The sequence below is a fragment of the Capricornis sumatraensis genome, chromosome 2 (genome assembly GCF_032405125.1).
Source record: "Capricornis sumatraensis isolate serow.1 chromosome 2, serow.2, whole genome shotgun sequence".
In the NCBI taxonomy this organism is placed as follows: Eukaryota; Metazoa; Chordata; class Mammalia; order Artiodactyla; family Bovidae; genus Capricornis; species Capricornis sumatraensis.
Window position 1 is genome coordinate 218,920,668 of NC_091070.1, and position 18,358 is coordinate 218,939,025.

The 18,358-nt window shown below is 59.7% G+C and overlaps 1 protein-coding gene across 1 annotated transcript in view; it reads right to left on the minus strand.

Annotated features, from left to right (window-relative positions):
- Positions 1–722: 722 nt before the first annotated feature.
- The window catches only part of HDAC4 (histone deacetylase 4), a 143,272-nt gene continuing 125,636 nt past the window's right edge, over positions 723–18,358 (minus strand). Inside the window, exons 22-26 of the mRNA XM_068961973.1 lie at positions 13,096–13,214; positions 11,426–11,559; positions 2,302–2,386; positions 1,242–1,383; positions 723–823 (exon numbers count right to left, since the gene is read on the minus strand). Coding sequence (XP_068818074.1) covers positions 784–823; positions 1,242–1,383; positions 2,302–2,386; positions 11,426–11,559; positions 13,096–13,214 — 520 coding nt within the window. The 3' untranslated portion in view covers positions 723–783. The remainder of the gene's footprint in view (positions 824–1,241; positions 1,384–2,301; positions 2,387–11,425; positions 11,560–13,095; positions 13,215–18,358) is intronic.

The window sequence follows — 18,358 nt, forward strand, 5'->3', positions numbered from 1 at the left end:
TCCAGAGCTGCTGGCCATGGCGGGGACCACTTGTGAAGCGCCAGGCCAGTGCGAGCCGGCCTCCGGCCCCACTGGCCACAGGGAGCGGTCCCACCGACTCCTGCTGTTTATTTTTCTTAAGGCATTGTTCCTCGGACTTCGGAAAACCCAGCCACAAAAATCCATCAGAGCAATTAAAAAAAAGGCACAAACGCGCATCTTCCGTCGGCTTTGAGAAACCAAAGCCGCACGGGCTCACATTTCTGCTTCTGTCCAGTTTTTTTTTTTTTTCCTTAAACGCTCGCCCGCTCCGTGTCCCAGCCCCACCGCGCACACGGGGTGCGCAGGGGCAGGCCAGCGGCGGAGCGGCTGACTCTTCTCTGAAAAAGAAATAAGCTACAGGATGAGTTGAGTGGTTTACACGGAGACTGTGGAATTGTGGGGAATCACCAAACCGTAAGCACCAGTTTTAATCAAGTTTGTTTTGTGTCGTGAGATCTTTGATTTTCATTTTCTTTTCCTCGGGTCGGCTCGCTCGGCAGGCGGCTCTGCCCTGAGCCCCCGCGGGCTCCCTCCCTCCGCGGCTGCCCTGCGGGGCCCGGAGCGCCCGCTCCCGCACGTCCGTGTGTCGGCGCGTCCCGGCGTCTGCCCGGGTCCGGCAGGCAGAGGGCCGCCGGCTGCGGCTCGCCCCGCCGCGCCCGCGGGCTCGGAGGAGGCCGGCAGGACGCAGGGCGGCAGCAACTTTTCTCGGCGGAGCTTCAAGACGGAGACAGACAAACAAGAGACCCGCAGCTGCAGGAGCGGCTACAGAGGCGGCTCCTCTTCCATGGGCTCCTCGTCGGGTCTGCTGGGGCGGGCGGGCGGGGTGGCAACAGAAGAGAGGGTGGGTGTGCGAGGTTCCTAGCTATCTCTGGCCCCCAACTCCGAGGCATCCCCGCCCCCAACCCCGAGCCACCTCCACCCCCATCTCCTAGCCACCCCGCCCACGACTCCTAGCTACCCCGCCCCCCACTTCTAGCCACCCCCGCCCCCTCAACTCCCAGCGACCCCCACTCTTCCCCTAGGGAAGTGTTCCTTCTGGCCCAGACGCCCTTCAAGTGTTTCTCAGGCTCTTGCTTCTGGAAAGAGGTGTGGTGCAGTCTGCCCTGGGGCCAGGGTGAGGCCCTGCTGAGCTAGCAGTGCCCCCAATACACCCGGGAGCAAAGACCCGGGTCACCCGCAGATGGCGGCAGCACCCACGGCCAGCCAGTGTCCGTGCTCACCTCTTCTCAGGGGCCTTCACGGCCACAGACAGCGAGGCCATGGCAGTGACAGTCTCAGCTTCCTCGTTCTCACACTTCTGGGCCTCGACCAGGGAGTAGCCGGCGGTGGAGGCGAGCCTCTGCAGGGAGCGCCAGTACTGGCCTGCGGAAGGGGCGGGTGACTGCTCAGATACGGGACCCCAACCCTGAGCTTGGGCCCACGGGGCTCCAGCAGCACCCATCGCTGGTGACTCCAAAGCACCACGCTCTCCAGAGACAGAAGCCACGAGGTGGCCTGGTTAGAAACTCAGAGGGTGGCAGTCTGGAAAAGCTTCCTCGTGACCAGGAGAACTGGGCCCTTCAGGGGCAGGACATCTGGGTGGGGGTGGGCTCCCGGGAGGGCCCCTCCCTCAGGGTGGGGCGGCTGGGACGAGCACCCCCTGACTCCCTGCTGGAGTCCCGAGATGATGGGGGTGGGTGCAGGCAGCCTCCCGGTGTCTCCTGGGCCTCAGGGCTCCTCATTCAGGAGGCCAGGAGCTCAGTGCACAGCAGGACACCCTGGGTCGCGCCCATGGACACGGACACTCGCGACTGGGCCACCCTGCAGACCCAGGATGAAGGCGGGGCAGAAGGCCGTGTGCAGCCCCTGGGCTCCTGGGCCCCGTCGCTCGAGGGGCAGGGCTGGTCTTTGGGCCAAGGGTACCCTGAACTGATGGAGTGGGGTTTGCTGGTCCAAGGGCAGAGGCCAGACCCGAGGACACAGGCTTCCATGCGGGTCCCAGCCTGTCAGCGGGGAGCCTGGAGAAGGGACCTCACACATCCCCTGAACTGCAGCTCTTCTGCCCCACAAAGCAGAGTTGGTGACTTGGCTGTGGCAGGTTGTTGGGACGTTAAGCGGGGTGAGAGGAGAGTCACCAGCTCATCATATTCGCCCTGAAAGCCAGGTCTCAACAGGCGGGCCTGGGGACGCTGCTGGCAGTGAGAGAGAAGCAGGGGGTATGGGGGGTGGGAGAAGGGCTGTGGAGTCGGGCCCCTCCCTTGGGGGGGGTCTCCTTGCTGAGCCCTGGGCCAGGCCACTTACTGTGGATTTCAATGACCTTCTCCATCGACCGCACGGCATTGGCGTTGGGTCTCTGCTGTAAGACCTTTTCTGGGAGAGGATCGAGCTGGGGACGAAAGAAGAATATACGGTGAGTTCGAGGCCGTCAGTAGAATCCCTGTGCATGTTTGGATGGGATGTCTGGATCATAGAATCCCCGTGCGTGTTCAGATGGGACGTCCAGATCAGCGTCTTCCTCACGTGCACGTGCTAACAGAGAAGACAGCTTGAAAAAGCCAGAGGTGGTTGTGACATTACATAAATGTTTTCACAGAAGTAGACTTATTTTCCTTAAGGTGTTTCCCCTAGGAGGCTCTCGGGTACGTTCGTGGGTGCCCGTGTGGGCAGGACACTAGCTGGTGTCCAGAGGCAGCTGGCGCAGAGGGGCGGCAGCGTGGGCTCCACCGCTGGATGCACGGCACAGCGTCAGGGGAAGGGATGATGACTTTTCGGAAACATCAGTTTCATCACACTTGTAAACAAGGGTTTTATAGACAGGGCTTGAATATCCCCACTTTGGGCCTCCCTGGTGGCTCAGCGGTAAAGAATCCGCCTGCCAAGCAGCAGACGTGGGTTTGATCCCTGGGTCAGGAAGATCCCTTGAAGGAGGAAATGGCAACCCAGTCCAGTATTCTTGCCTGGGAAATCCCATGGACAGAGGGGCCCGGCGGGTTATGGTCCAGGGCGTCACAAAGAGTCAGACACAACTGAGCGACAAGCACATCTGCTCTTCAGGGTTTTCTTCCAATGATCAGAGAAAAGGTAGACAGAGGGTGTGAGCATCTCTGCTCCGAGCTCTCCCTGAAGTCCCTGCCGCAGGTGGAGTGGGGAGGCGCACACAGCCCACCTGCCTGATGGCCACAGGGCACGCTGGGTGTCTGCCACAGAGCCGCCCAGCACGCGGGCTAAACCGATCACAAAGTACTTGCTCCTCACAAGTGCACTGCAGCCAGCGTCCCCCATGTTTATTTGCGGTACAGGCAGCCCCTGCTCCAGGGCCCGGCCGAATTCCCTGTCGCCCCTGACTGAGGGCTCGCGGCCCTCACTCTGCCTCCTTCTTGACTTTCACTGACGTGGCATCGTTGTTACCGTCTCTTGGAGTTCCTGTTGATTCGGGCTTTCCTGCACTGACGCCTCCGTCTTGCTCAACAGACAGCTGCCTGGGCTGTTGTCCTTCTGCCTGAAGCTCCTACAGAGTTTCCTTTGGAGCAGGTCTCATGGGTCAAGCTTTCCCAGGTTACTTCTCTCTTCCCACCCACCCCAGCCCCGCGGCCACAGTCCCGCTGGGCCTGCGGCTCTGGGTTGGTGGGTTCTTCCTCTCGACACGAAGACCTTGCCCCGCTGTCTTCTGCTTCCTTCACTGTGAAGCGGTTGGTGTCTGGCTCACACTGCTCCTTGTGGGTTGCCTGTCTGCTCTCTCCGGCTACTTTCACAGTTTCCTGTTTGTCTTCGTGGTCCTGCAGTCACTCAGATGAGCTTGGATGCAAGCTTTTTTTTAAACTCTCTGGGTTGGGCCTCCTTGCCTTCCAGAGCTGAGAATGGTGCCTCCATCAGTCACGAAAGATCCTGGGCCGCTGGCACTTTCAGCCATCCACCCCGCACTCTGGTGGGGTCGCTGAACAGACACACAAGCCCCCTTCTACCCCTTGTCTCTGGGCTGTGCTCAGCCCCATTCCTTCAGTTGTTGCTTCCAGATTGTGGGATTCCTTGGTGGCTCAGTGGTGAAGAATCCTCCTGCCAAGGCAGGAGATGAGGGTTTGATTTCTGGGTGGGGAAAATCCCATGGAGAAGGAAATGACAACCCATTCCAGTACTCTTGCCTGGAGAATCCCATGGATAGAGAAGCCTGACAGGCTACGGTCCACGGGGTGGCACAGAGTCAGACACAATTGAGCACACACACATCCCTTCCAGGTTATTAGTCTTCTCCCTAGCTGATCTCACCGAGTTTCTATTTTCTGCTAATATGCTTTCATTTTTAGAAGTTCCATTTGGCTAACTTTAAACTATCCCATTTCAGTTTCAGTGATTTCTGGTTCATCATTCATTAGTATCTTACTTTTAATATGTTAAAATGATTACTTTATCATTTAAAACTGAAATGAAAAATTAAGTTCTGGTAGGGCTGGTGACGAAAATCAGAGGCGGCACAGATAAGCATGTTAGGATAAGCACCACGACTACAGGAATAGTAGAGATGAAGACAGTACAGGAACGCTGTCAACTTCAGTCAATAATTTGGAAAAATTGGCCGAGATAGAAAAAATTCCTGGTAAAATGTAATCTTTCAAAATTTACTCAAGAAGGGATAAAAAATAAATGACAAAATCAGTCACTTAAAAATTTCACCCAAAGGAGACCCACGGCCCAGGAAAGCCCTTTCAGTCGAGGAACAGATTATTCTGACCCTACATTCACTTTTACAAAGAGGGTACTCGCAGCTGTCCATCGGTCTGTCTATCCCTCCAACCATCCATCCTCCATCCATCCATCCATCTATCCAACCACTCATCCATCCAACCAACCACCAATCCATCCACCCACCCATCTATCCATCCATTCAACCATCTGCTATCTATCCATTTATCCATCCATGCACCCATCCAAGTATCCACCATCCATCCACTTATCCAACCACTCATCCATTCAACCATCCACCAATCCACCTATCTATCCATCTACCCAGCCACCCATCAATCCATCCATCTACCCATACACATCCATACACATCCATCCATCCAACCATCCACCATCTATCCATTTATCCATCCATACACCCATCCACCACCCACCCATCCATCCATCCACCAGTCCAACCATCCACCAGTCCATCTGTCTATCCATCCACCTACCCATCCAACCATCTACCATCCATCCAACCATCCACCCATCTATGCATCCATCCACCAAATCATCCATCCATCAATCATCTATCCATCCACCCACCAATCCATCAATTTACCCATCCATCCATCCAACCACTCATCTATCCAACCATCCACCCATCTGTCCATCCATCCATCTACCAGTCCATCTATTTATCCATCCACCCACCCATCCATCCATCCATCCATCCATCCAACCATCCACCATCCATCTATCCATTCACTAGTTCATCTATCCATCCATCCATTTACCAATCCATCCATCCATCCATCCATCAGTCCATCTGTCTATCCATCCACACACCCATCCAGCCATCCAACCACCCCCATTATCCACTTATCCATCCATCCAACCATCCACCCATCTGTCCATCCAACCATCCACCAATCCATCTATTCATCCATCCACCCATCCATCTATCCATCTCTCCATCTATCCACCAAACCATCCATCCATCCACCAGTTCATCTATCCATCCACCCACCCATCCAACCAATTCTCCCCTCAAAATTGATTGGAAAAACATGGTCTAATAGAAAAATGGGCAAAAAACCGGAAAAGAAAGGTTGAGTGGCCAAGAGACCCGTGAAAAGGTGCTCAGCCTCTGAGGAACGAGGAAGTGACCCCCCAGCTGAACTGAGTTCTGTGTTTTCCTGCAGACTTATAGGGTCAAATATGAAATGCCACGTTGCTGAGGTTGGTCCTCCACTACTGAGGGCCTGAGGGACAAACACTCAGATGCCACCTTGTAGACGTGGGACCACCCCTCCCTCCACTGGGATCTGCCTCAGGGACGCAGGGCCATGGCTGACCGCACAGGGTGGGACCCTGATGTAATTCCCAACCTGGGCCAACCCGGTGAGTCCTGGGCCAGAGAGCAGATACAGATGGGGAGCCCCTCCGGGAACACCTGCAGGTCCCCGTGAAAACGGGGGTTCCCCGTGAAGACAGGAATGTCCTTAAGCACCTTCGTCAGTGGGCCACCAGGGGCAGAGCCCAGGTCCCCTGTGTGTATGAAGCTGGAGCAGAAAACACGCCTTTCAGGTTTGGGGTCCTCACTGTGGCATAAACAGCTGTGGCCTTATTGTTGCAGTACAACTCTGACAGTTTGCTAGGATTTTATCCCTTTTAAGAAAAAAGCAGTCTTTAGAAAATAACTCATTCCATAAAATGCCTATCACTTGAAGGCAGAGAGGTGTGTCAGAGCACGGTGCCAGGAATTTTCTAAAATGCAACCCGGGTCCTGCTGCTCCCAGTCCTGGGGGGACCCCCACGTCTAACCTCCCCAGGGGGCCCTGGGCGTGGCTGGGGGCTGACCCTCCAGGGGGCTGCATGGCTCTCCTCCAGCACCCTCTGCCCGGGTCACGTCCGGTGAGCACCTTGGCGCCCACATTGCCGTCTGCCTCCCCACCACCATTTCTGTGGCGGCTCCCCATCTCCAGCCGCTCTGGGCGTCAGTCTGCCCCTAGCATGTGTCTAGCCTCCACTTTACACACAAGGACTGGGCAGTGGGGGAGGCTCTAGCTCTTAAAGTACATAAATCTCTCATTACTTGGGGTCTTATTTTTCATTTAATAGACATCACTGAGCAGCCCAGGGAGAACCAACCACTATGCATCCTACAAACTTAGGAAACATCAGGGGACGAAAGAGACAGACCTCCGCTCGGCCTCACAGAGCAGGGCCCCATGTCCGTGGGACCGGCCTGGGTGAGGGGTGACGTTCACGCAGGGGCCAGGGCGGTGGGCCGCAGGGAAAGCAGGGGAGAGGGGGTCAGGCTGTGCTGAGCAGGGGAGGGCCTGGGGGGCAGGTGCGACTGGGAGCAGGGAATTGGGCTTGGCAGAGGGCTCTGAGGCACACAGAGGCGTATGGTGGCCCCAGGAGGAGAGCAAACAGGGGCCACCATCCTGCTCTTGGCCCGGCCGTGCGAGCTCGGAGAGCTGGGCTGTGTGCCTTCACTTGGCCGCCTGTGTCTGGAAGGAGCCAAGCTGGAGAGGCTTTGAGGACTTCCCTGGGGGCTCAGACGGTAAAGCGTCTGCCTACAATGCAGGAGACTGGGGTTCAATGCCTGGGTCGGGAAGATCCCCTGGAGAAGGAAACGGCAACCCACTCCAGTATTCTTGCCTGGAGAATCCCATGGATGGAGGAGCCTGGTGGACTATGGTCCACGTCGTCAAGAAGTGTCAGACACGGCTGAGCGACTTCACTTTCACTTGGAAGAGAACAGAGGGCCGGCTGTGGGTGACACCGAGTCCAAGTGATAGATGGGAGTCCCTGGCCGCCCCGGGGCACGTTCACCTCGCGTGTATTCCATGTCACAACTGAATCAGAAAGGAGGCTCGTCCTAAGCTCAGCCTTTAACAAGCCAGCCTCGGGGAAAGTGCGCAAGAAAACTCTTGTGCAGAGCGCCTGGTTGTGGGTGTGGGTGTGGCTTTCTACTCTGCAGTTTACAAGAGCTCACACCACACCCTGAGCGAGCAGAAACCAGAGAGGTTACAGCACCAGAGAAAACGGTCCTTACGAAATCTTGGCCGAACCCAGGTCACAGCGTGTGTTTTCCAGAAAATGAAACTGCACTTTGGTGGGCATCTCTGGGCCTGCCGGAAACACGAGAGATGACGGAGCCCAGGCCCCCAGCCCATCCTCAGGGGCTCACGCCCCGTCCCCCTGTCCGGGAGCCACCCCGCCATCTGCCCAGCCTGTGATGGTCCTGACTCTCATGGCCGCGCCCAGGTTCAGACGCCCGGCCACCCCGGCAGGTGCCCCAGCCCCCGCGTTCTTCCCAAGGAGACAGACGACATCCCCCAGGTCTCTCTGGCCCACCCTACCCCCTGCCCAAAGGCTGGCTCTGCGACCCCCTCTCCCCATCTCAGTCCCTTCTCCCCATGGGCAGAGGGCCCTGCAGGACTCAGCCACGGGGGCCCGGGGGCCGCCCCAGCCTGCTCTCCCGCGTCCTCTGTCCTCTCTCGGCCTCTTCAGGACCACTTCCAGAGATGGGTTTCTGGTCGGCCTCCTCTCCCGAGTCCTCCGCCCTCAGGCCCAGCCCCAGCCTCCCTGCTGGCTCCCCCGGGGAGGGGCCGGGGGCCACCTGCGGTCGCCTCTGACTGCGGTTCCCACCTGCTGGCTGAGCTCCTCCGGGGGCCTTAGGGAAGCACGCTCCCTCCAGGGCCTGCGCTGAGCCCTCCTGGGCCATCCCCTCCTCGGGGTCCTTGAGGGGCTGGGCTGTGGGTGGGGTCCCCTCCCCCTCAGGAGGGCCTGCACGTCTGTCTGTCTGTCTGCTCAGGCTCTGTGGCCTCAGCATGTGGACTGCATCTGGCGACAGGGCCGGACTCAGCGATTATCCGGGGCCGGCCACGTGGCGTTTCCTGAGCCTCCTAGTGACGGCACAGAGGCTTGGAGGATGCGGCTGGTTTTCAACAGTTTTTAAACACTAGCGAAAATGAACCACATGGCACCAAAAACCCACAATTCCTTTGGACAGAGGTTAAAAGACTGAGGCTCCATTGATAGGACTGCAGAAGGCATGCACCCAGGATGGCGGGACGCTCCCGGGGCCGCCGAGGTGGGTTCTGGTAACACCCTCGGGCTCAGGTCCCCATTCCCCCACAGCAGGAGGCCCAGGAGCTCCGGGGCGGGTCCCCTCTTGCCCGCAGAGGGTGCAGGGCCACTTCTCCAGGGGAGGGTTGGGAGCTGATGAGCCTGCTGGAGGCACAGCTCGGACACGCGGCCCACCTCCCAGACCCAGCGTAAGCCGTGTCCTGAAACATGACTGGGGGACAGCCTGCTCCATCCTCACAGCCTGCGTGCAGCCGCTTTGGTGAGGTAAGCACAGGTGAACCGCAGCTGGCGGGCTGGAAGCTGACAGCGGGCTCGGTCAACCCTGCATCTCCTGCGTCCACCCGCCGCGGAGTCTTGGACTTGGGCTCAATGAGACAGTGCCATGGGACCCCCAGAAGCCGCACGGCTAAATAGAAAATGGGCCCCAAAGGAGCCTCCCCTTGGGGGCGACCTGTGACAGGGGAAGTGACTCCCCACCTGCCCGGGGCCCCGCCCTGGGCTGCAGCTGCTTGGCACCCCACCCACCCAGCTCCCATAAGTGACATCTCACTGTCACCATCCCCAAGGGCTGCAGATGGCGTGAAGCTGAAACTAGTCAATGCGGCGGCCTCATGTCCAATGGTCAATCCATACAGCTTCAGTTCAGTAGTCGGTACAATGGCTGTTGGGGTGGGGCAGCCCTCCAGGCCCAGCCCCATGCGTGACCCTCTGCTGACCCCCACGGGTGGGCAACACCGGCCGCGCACAGTCGGCTTCCCCAGCCCCGGAGCAAGCTGTCCCCGTGCCCGGCATCAGCCTCATCAAAGGCCGAGGGGTGAGGCTCCCTCCAACTTTCTGGCATTAAAAAGATTTTTAAGAGACCTCGATAAAACTAGGGCTTCCTGTTTTTTGATGTGTTTCACCAAAGGAACACTTTGTCCGAAAAGCACGAGCAGCTGAGCTGAAAGCCGAGTTCTCTGCTGCTGTTTTAAAATAGCTGGCTCTCAGAATCAAAAGCCCTCAGGATGGCTTGAATATATAAATCAGCTGCCTTCTCCTAGTAAAAGGGGTGGGGAGATCACGTTATGGGAAGAGAAGAGGTGGAGAGCTCTGCACACTTTGGAAAGCAAAAGCAGGTGGGGGTTTGCCGGAGAACATTCACACATGTTGCTAACAAGCTGACCAGACGGGAGATTCCAGCAGGCCCCTGGACCCAGGTGTGACTTCGGTTACAATGGACACCATCCAGAACACGCAGAGGTTGACAGGAGAAAACAGAGCCCTCCCCGGTGACTGCCCACCCAAGCTTACCACCTCCACCCCTGTTGCCAGCCAGTGGCCTGTCCCAGCAGACAGCCAGGGAGCACGTGCCCAGGCCAGGGAGCATGCACCCAATTCAGGGAGCACGTGCCCGGGCCAGGGAGCACGTGCCCAGGCCAGGGAGCATGTGCCTGATTCAGGGAGCACAAGCCCAGGTCGTGGAGCACAACCCTGGGCCGTGGAGCATAAGCCCGGGCCGTGGAGCACAAGTCCAGGCCAAGGAGCACCGCAGGCAGGCCTTACAGGGAGCCGCCCTGCGATTCTGCCTCTTTCCCTCCCTGCCAGGAGTCTCAGATGCCCCCGTGAGCCCCTGGGCCTGGCTGTTGGGAGCTGCTACTGCAGGAAGGACACACCTGTCCAGGAGCGGGGCTCAGGCACCCTCACGGGGCACCAGATAACCCTGACCCTACCTGTGCACTCTGCGAACGTGGAGAAGCCCCATTTCGTCTGACGGGCCCTGGGGAGGGGAGCAGCCTCCAGGCATCGCCGGGTGGGCCTGCACCTCCCTAAGGCCCCCATGAGACCCTCTGTGTCTGGGGAGTGTGGACCCTGGGCCTTGCTCCGCCGTGGGCCAGCTGGCGACCTGGGCCACTTGGCCCTGCTGCCCAAACACCAGCGGCTCTTTCCTTGGCCCCTCCTGGCAATGCCGTGGGAAAAGCAGCCAGAGAAAGCTGTGTGGCGGGCGTGGGAACCACCCACGCTTCCCTGATGGGGTCAGGAGGCTGGGATGCGGCCTCGTGTCCAAGGCCGTGGATGCATTTAAAGCTTTGGTGAGAGCACGGTTCCAAAATCCGAGGTGGAAGCTACAGAGTGGGTTTCCGTCATGAACTTCAGATTCTCAGAACCGACCCAGGCAGTATCCCCACCCCCGTCCTCCCCTGCCGGCAGCCGGAGGAGTGCCACTGGCCATGAGCGTCCTGGGCTGATGGCATTTTAGTCTGGAAAGCTCCCTCCCAGCGGGTCTCCCTCCATGGAACCCTGCAAAGTTCCCTCTGATCCCCGCTGGGCATCGCCCGAGGGTCAGAGCAGCAGGAGAGCCACAGGGACCCAGGCCCACGCCTCAGCCCCCGAGATGGCGTGGTGACACCTCCCCCAGGACCTGCTTCAGGACGTCCCAGAGAACCGACCACCTGCGAGGAGGAAACCAGGTAAAGGCGTCCCGTGCGAGCCCCGCATCGAGGTGGGTGCCTTTAAAACACAGATGCTGAGCCGTCCGCTCAGGGGACATGGCTTCTAACTGTCCCTTTGCCCACCCGCTTCCAGCCACAACCAGACAGTCCTGCCGGGTGGGCAAGCCTCCTCTCGGATGCGAGTGGCAGGTGTGCAGGCTGTGGGACAGTGGGGCAGGACGGGGCCCTCCTACCTCATTCCCCAGCAGAGCAGAGACGCAGGCTTCCGAGGCGTCGCAGATGGCTGTGAGATCGTGGCCCCCCTCCAGCGCCAGGACAACCCGGCCACCGGCCAGGCCCATTAGCTGCTTCGTCAGGTACCCGAAACCTGCGGGGAACACGGGAGAGGCAAGTGGTGGGTGAGGCAAGTGGCGGGTTGAGGCCAGGCCGCGGTGCCGGTGCCTGGCAGCAGACCAAAGCGGCCAGGGGCGCATCACGTTGCCTTACCGAGGCCCCGAGGCTGGCACTCCGAGTGAGACACCTAATGGAAGTCAGGTTGGCTTGTGATAAATTCACTGGAGGGTTTCGGCTTGGGATTCTTTTTGATCTCCGTGGCAGTAGGAATTACAGTTTTGGGGCTTTGATTTTATAATGCTGCAAATCATCTCGTTCGGGGGCGGGGAGGAGCCCCGGGGGAGCCCCCATCTTGCCTGCAGAACCACAGAAGCCAGGAGGCAGGAGGGTGGCGGGCAGGGCAGCTGCCGGGGCCCGGCCACATCCGTCCCGGAGCCCAGGGCGCTCCCGTTGGCCGAGTGCCGGGCACAGGTGTGGCAACACGCTCACGCGCCGCCGCCAGGGCCCCTGCACCGTGTCACTGCCGTGTCACCGCTGCACCCCTCCAGGGCCCTCCTGCGTCCCCATCTGGCTTGCCTCAGCAGCCACGGTCCCTGCACTGCAGCGCGGCGCCCTCCCCATGGGGGATGGGGAACGGAAAGCGCAGCGCCCTCCCCACGGGGACGGGGAATGGGAAGCGCAGCGCCCTCCCCACGGGGACGGGAATGTCCCTCCTCGGGAGCCAGGCCGCCTGACCCATCTGTCCGCAGAGGCTGGCGCTCGGCAGAGCGGGCCCGAGGCTGGACTCTGCCCCTGGGCAGCTGTGGGTGCCGGCGAGGCCCTGGGGGCCCCCAGCCCCGGTCTCGTCTCCGATGGCAACAGTGATGCTGGCTTGGGGGGGACTGCGAGGGCCCCAGGAAGCACACAGGCATGGCCCCCACGCTGGGCGTGGAGGCCGCTGGTGCCGTCTGCACAGGACTCAGCCTCTCGGCCCCCGGCCGGGCAGGTGGGCTCTGCGAGGCTGTGCTCTGAGGCTGGGCTGCTTCTTCGCTGCACCATGCTCTCCCCACATGGGGGCGGGGGACAGGCTCCCCTGACAAGCCTTCCCTGTCCCCCTGGAACCCCAGGCACCCAGACACTGCAACCCCCAGGTTGCTGGTCAGGGTGGGGGCGTCCAGGCCTCTCTGTGGCTGGCGCTGGGGTGGGGTGGGGGGTGCTGTCACCTCCGTGAGTTGCTGAGACCGAGAGGACACGCAAATCTCTCCTCCCGACTGGAGTGAGACTGCTCTCAGCTCTTTCTGTCTTCACAGCGTTTAAGGCCAGCTCCCCGACAAGCCCCGCGTGGGACGACAGCCCCCAGGAGGAGGGGGACCTGGCCCCAGCTGACAGCGGCAGCGGGCAGGCCCCAGGCTTGCTGGCCTCCTGGCTACATGCCTGCCGCAGGCCTTGTGCTCTCTGGGGAGCAGGTGTCATGGTTTCAGTAAGATGTCTTTGGGGTTTTGGGGTGGATGCTCCTTCCACAGCCACCGGAGGGGAAGCCTGGTGTGCACACCGCGCATCTGACACCTGGCCACCCGCAAACCTAACTTACATTTGGCGGAGAGGTTGTAGCCTCCGAGGGGCGTGGGGTGGCCCTCCACAGCGTCGAAGCCCGAGGACACCAGCACCACGTCTGGGGCGAACTCGCTGGCGATCGGCATGACCACAGTCCTGCAGGGGGCAGATGGGGAGACACCGTGTCAGCCCAGGGCAGCCACCGTCGCTGGCTGCCGGGGCTTCTGGGGCACCGCCCAGCACTAGGGACCTGGGGCCGGGCGCCTGAGCTGGTGACGGTGTCCCAGAGCCCCTGCGCTGGGCTTCCACAACCCCAGCCCGAGGCCACGCCGTCAGCTGCGATGGACCAAATGACCTGCTGCTGGGGTGCAGGAGGGACGTGTAAGGTTAATTAGAAAGAAATTCAACACTTAGGATCCCTAAAGGGAAAACCGATGCTCCAGTTTAAGAGAACCAATTGGTTAGAAGTATAAACAGACACTGAGGAGGTCAGGGGCTAAGTTACATTTGGGAAACAAGGCAAGAAAAGTTGGGGGAAGCTCCTGTTAACTGCCTCAGGAGCTCGCAGCCTGAGTGTACAGCTCAGCCTGGAAATCTCGCTTCCTGCTGAGACCGGGAAGACTCCCATCCAGTCCAGCATCTGGCCCGGAGCCAGCCTCATGGGCCTGAAAATTACCCCGACTTTCTATCTTCCTCCTGCCCGGCTCCTCACCTCTGAGACACACCTCACCCCCACCAGGTCTTCAGAAGATTGCATGAGGGGGCTCAGTGTGCTAGGCATGACCAATGGTCCCCACCCCTCACTGGATGGGCCCCAGAGGGCACCATGGGCACGGGCTGGGCCCCAGGAAGCACATGGGCATGGGGCGGGCCCCAAGGAGCACCATGGCCACGGGCTGGGCCACAGGGAGGACCATGGCCACAGGGTACCCCCTACAATCCCACAGGCTCTCATCAGGATGACATGAAATCACTGTTTACAACAGCAAAGTCAGCTCTGGAAGATGACAACTTTGGTCAAAGAAACAGAATCCGTTCAGTTCAATTCAGTTAGTTGCTCAGTCGTGTCCGACTCTCTGCGACCCCATGGACTGCAGCACGCCAGGCCTCTGTCCGTCACCAACTCCCGGAGTTTACCCAAACCCATGTCCATAAGAAACAGAATGCTCAGCATTAAATACTTCTCCATCTAGGAACTATCCTGGGTCGCAGTTCTGTTGAGAGGTCCCTCTGATCGCAGGTGGGGGCGGCCGAGAACCCCGGAGAGCCACACACAGGTGGAGACCTGGCCCTGCTCTGCAGGGTCCGCGGTGAGGAGCCAGGAGGCCCGGCCGGACTCCTGCGGCCACGCACGGCCCGGGGGGCTTCCCAAGGGATGTCCACCTGCGATGGGTCAGGTGCTGGGAGCGTCTACCACCAAGACTCACCGACTTCACCCTGGCCCTTGGTCCACCAGGAAACCCCTTTCTGGAACCAGAGAGTCACAGGCTAGGTGGGCCTTTCAGCAGCTTGCAGCTTCTATTCTTTCCTCTGAGGCTGTGCCCAGTTCAGTTTACTCTTGAACAGCCTCTGCAGAGCTGACGGAAGTGCTCTCAAGGACTCAGGCTCTGGGCCTCGGGGGCCACCCCTCAGAGCCCAGCAATACTGCGTGTGGATCAGACCAGGGGCTGAGAGCATTCCTGCTGAGGGCCAGGGAGCAGACACTTCCATCTTTGGGCCACCTGACTTAAAAAACACAAGGTGGGACTTGGTCCTTGGGCTGCCGCCGTCCACCAGCCCTGCCCCAGGCTTCTGCCATTCCGACTCTGCTAAAGTTGCTCCACGCGTGACGCCAGCCCCAGCTCTGAATGCTTCTCGGCGCCAGTGGGACAAGAGCTCACAGGAACTGGAGACGTGACATAGAGACAGCACAGCCTCTTTTTCTGGCTGCACCACACCGCATGTGGGATCTTAGTTCCCCGACGAGGGGTCAGACCGGTATCCCTTGCACTGGAAGCGCAAAGCCTTAACTGCTGGACGCCAGGGAAGTCTGTAAGCCCGGTCTTCTAAACACAACACAGGCATCAGAGCAGGCCCTGGGGCTTGTGTAGAAATTCCTGGTCCAGGCTGGTGGAAGGGGGGCCGCCTCAGAATCCAGGAAGAGCCGTCTGGTCTCCCTCCACGCCCAGCAGCTGTCTGTCCCCACAAAGGCACAGGCCACCCTTCCCCACTTTGAGCACTCGGTGGGCCCCTCTGCACGAGCCCTCATCATTCCAGCGAAGCTGGTTTTCAATTATTTTTAATGAAGTTCTTGTCACATAAACTTTGTGTTTGGGCGGGAGACCGGCTTCAGCCGCAATCTTGGTAGGGATTTTAAAGCCGGCACGGTGTTTCAATGAAAACCACAGACGTTTCAAGCAGACGCTGGCTCATTCAGAGAGCTCCAGCAGACGTTTTGAAGCAAGTGCATGTGGGCGCTCTGCTGCTCTGCTTTGAAGTATCGTGGAGCGATTTCATTTCTAATCCCCCCACAAAATTAAAAAAAAACAGCCCTGTGAAAATCATCATTAAAGGAGGTGAATACCGAGAGGGTCCCTGGTGTCTGTGCTTGGTGTGTGGCTTCGCTCCAAAGCCAATCATAACAAGTTGTAAAGCACGGCTGATCCCACGTGTTGGTGTGTGGGTGAGTGGTGTGTGCATGCGTGTGTGCAGGGTCTGGGGAGGGGGGTTGGCACACCGTCCAGGCGGGAGTCTGAGCACCTGGGAAAGCGGATGTCTGTGTGCACACTCTCCTTTCCTCTTCCTGGCTGGACAGTTGACTGTAATCCCGAATGCTTGCTACAGTAAGAAAATCTGAAATGGTGCTGTTTGCCCAGTGTGTGCTGAGTGGGTGTGCAGCACACATTTTTAGTGTGCCCTAAGCCCCGAGAAACGTCGTCTCCCCTTGACTCGGCTTTCTTGTGGGTAGGAGAGGGCTGGATGCGTCACTACTGACTGTCTGCCAGCCTGCCTTCTGGACCTCCCAGCATCACCCTGCCCGGGACCCTGGTGCCAGAAGCAAGCTGCCAGCCCGTGACCAGTTAACAGGTGCTGCAAAGAAACTGGGAAACTGCCTGAGATTTTATTTCTAGGATGAAGTTTTAATGAGCAGATTAGTGTGAAAATAACAAGATCTAAATACCCGTTGAAGGCCTTCCCTCAAACCTTAGAGTCCAAGCTCTAAGGTGAGTGGGTCTAGGAGTCCTTGGCGACCTTCGGGGGGACAACTGAGGACAGCGTTGAGGGCCGGGAGCCTCCCAGGGCAGCAGACTACCAATCGTCCGCTTTCAGGGAGGAGACCCTGAGAGAGGAGGAGGCCAGGTGCAGCTCTGGACGTGGGAAAGCTGTGGGGAGATGGCAACAGGGACAAGCGGCGGAGGTCCTGGGGCCTCTGCATCCCGGGGGGTGGGATGCAAACGCGCAAACCACCCGCGTAGCTGAGCTCCTGGCCCGGGACGCCTGGGACCCAGCCCGGCGCCTCCGCCCTGGACACACGCTCTGCCCCTCCATCCTTTACCCCCTTACCCCTCCATCCTTTACCCTTTTACCCTTCCATCCTTTGCTCGCTGGACAGTCCATACCTGCAGCCAGGTTTCCACGGGGAAAAGCCAGGCTGGGGGCCAGGGCTCGGCAGGCCGGACCACAGGGTGGACGTTGCTGACGGGCTTATTCCTGCTCAGGCCAGCCTGGTGGCTCCACGAAGGCGGCAGTGCCCGGGGATGCTACAGGGCCCCTACAGCTCCCAGAATCATGTCTTATCAGCTGCACTGTAGCCTCGCATGGCCAGACTCTGCCATGCCAACATGCCAATCCCAACCCACAGTGAAATCTAAATGCATGAGCTGATTCAACAGCTGGCTCCAACTTCTAAAAAAGAAATGACTTCTCGATACACCACCCAACTTGGGCCCGCACAAATCCACCAGACTGGCGGTCAACGCCAGCTAGGGGCAGACGACCTGGTGGCCAGTGGGCTGCGGCGCTGTGTTCGGGGGCTGTGCCCACTGGTTCCAGGGCCTTGGCTGGAACCAGGGTTCCGGCTGCTACGCTGCCCCGGGCTCCCTTCTGACCCTCTGAAGGCCCTGGAAGCACTGTCACGCAAGCTGGGCCCGGAGCCTTCGCCCCACAGGCTTCCTTGTTCACGCTCACGCCCGTGTTTCTGCTGGCTCCACAGTTCATGTCTCCAGCCAGGAGAGCGCTCACTGGATGGAGGCGCCAGGCAGAGGACGCTGACTGTGGCTGAGCCCTGAATCCAGGCCCGGTTTTATAAGAAGTTGCTGCTAGGAGTCCGACAGCACGATTTCAGTGACGGTGTTTTGATCATCAAAAACTTCCTTTCGTTCATGCTCTGCAAGGGGAGGTATGTGCCCTTTGGGATCTGGAATTCTGTACACCTGCCCTGGGGGTCCCGGCCTCTGAATCCCCCTGCTTTGGGGGCCTGGCCTCTGAGCCCCTGCTTTGGGGGCCCACATCCTCTTGAAACCCCGCCCCCTCCACCAGGACTGCAGGCCAGGGGCCCAGCACCTGCTATCAAGTACCCAAGCTCTGCTGAGAGTCGGGATGGGAAGCAAGACAGTGATGACGGGAATGTGACTGCCTGGGCCGGGCCCCCCAGCAGTGATGCCGTGGCCTCGGCCAGGCTGAAAGCCGCCAAAGGCCGGCCCTGCTGCCGTCTCCCCACACAGGCCCCACCCCCACCGGAGCTGCGTCCCTGAGGCTTGGCCTCTTTGCTCTCTGCTCGCCAGCCTCCATCTGCCAAGGTGCGGGCGTCCCTCCTCCCCACCCCCGGCAGGCTCCTGGGCAGCGGGCGGGCACCTCGCCCCACTCCTGGCCCTGCGCTCTGGGCCCCGCCCGTCAGCCCCCAGGAAGCCTTGTGCTTGAAAGCTCCATGACTGGCCGTGGGTGCGTCCCCCGCCCCGACACCACGAGGCCCCCACCCAAGGGCAGGAGCACACTGCATGCCATCGGCACAGGCCCGCCTCACCTGCCACCCACGAGGACAGGCGTGTGCAACCCCCACCTGTACACGGGCGCAGCGACCGTGGGCTAAACGCTGCATCGCTCAACTCCGAGGTTTTACTTCTATCTTCTGCTTCTAAGACCACTGCAGTAGAAACGTCCTCGGATAAACGCTCTGCCGAGAAGAAGACCTGGATGCCCCTGAAGAGCTACAGTGGCCACCAGAGGGGTCCAGGTGGGTGTGTTCTTGGCCCCTGGGGGCTGGGCCCTCAGGGACAGTCTCCCTGGAGCAGACACGCTATCGTGAACGCAGCCAGCGCCCC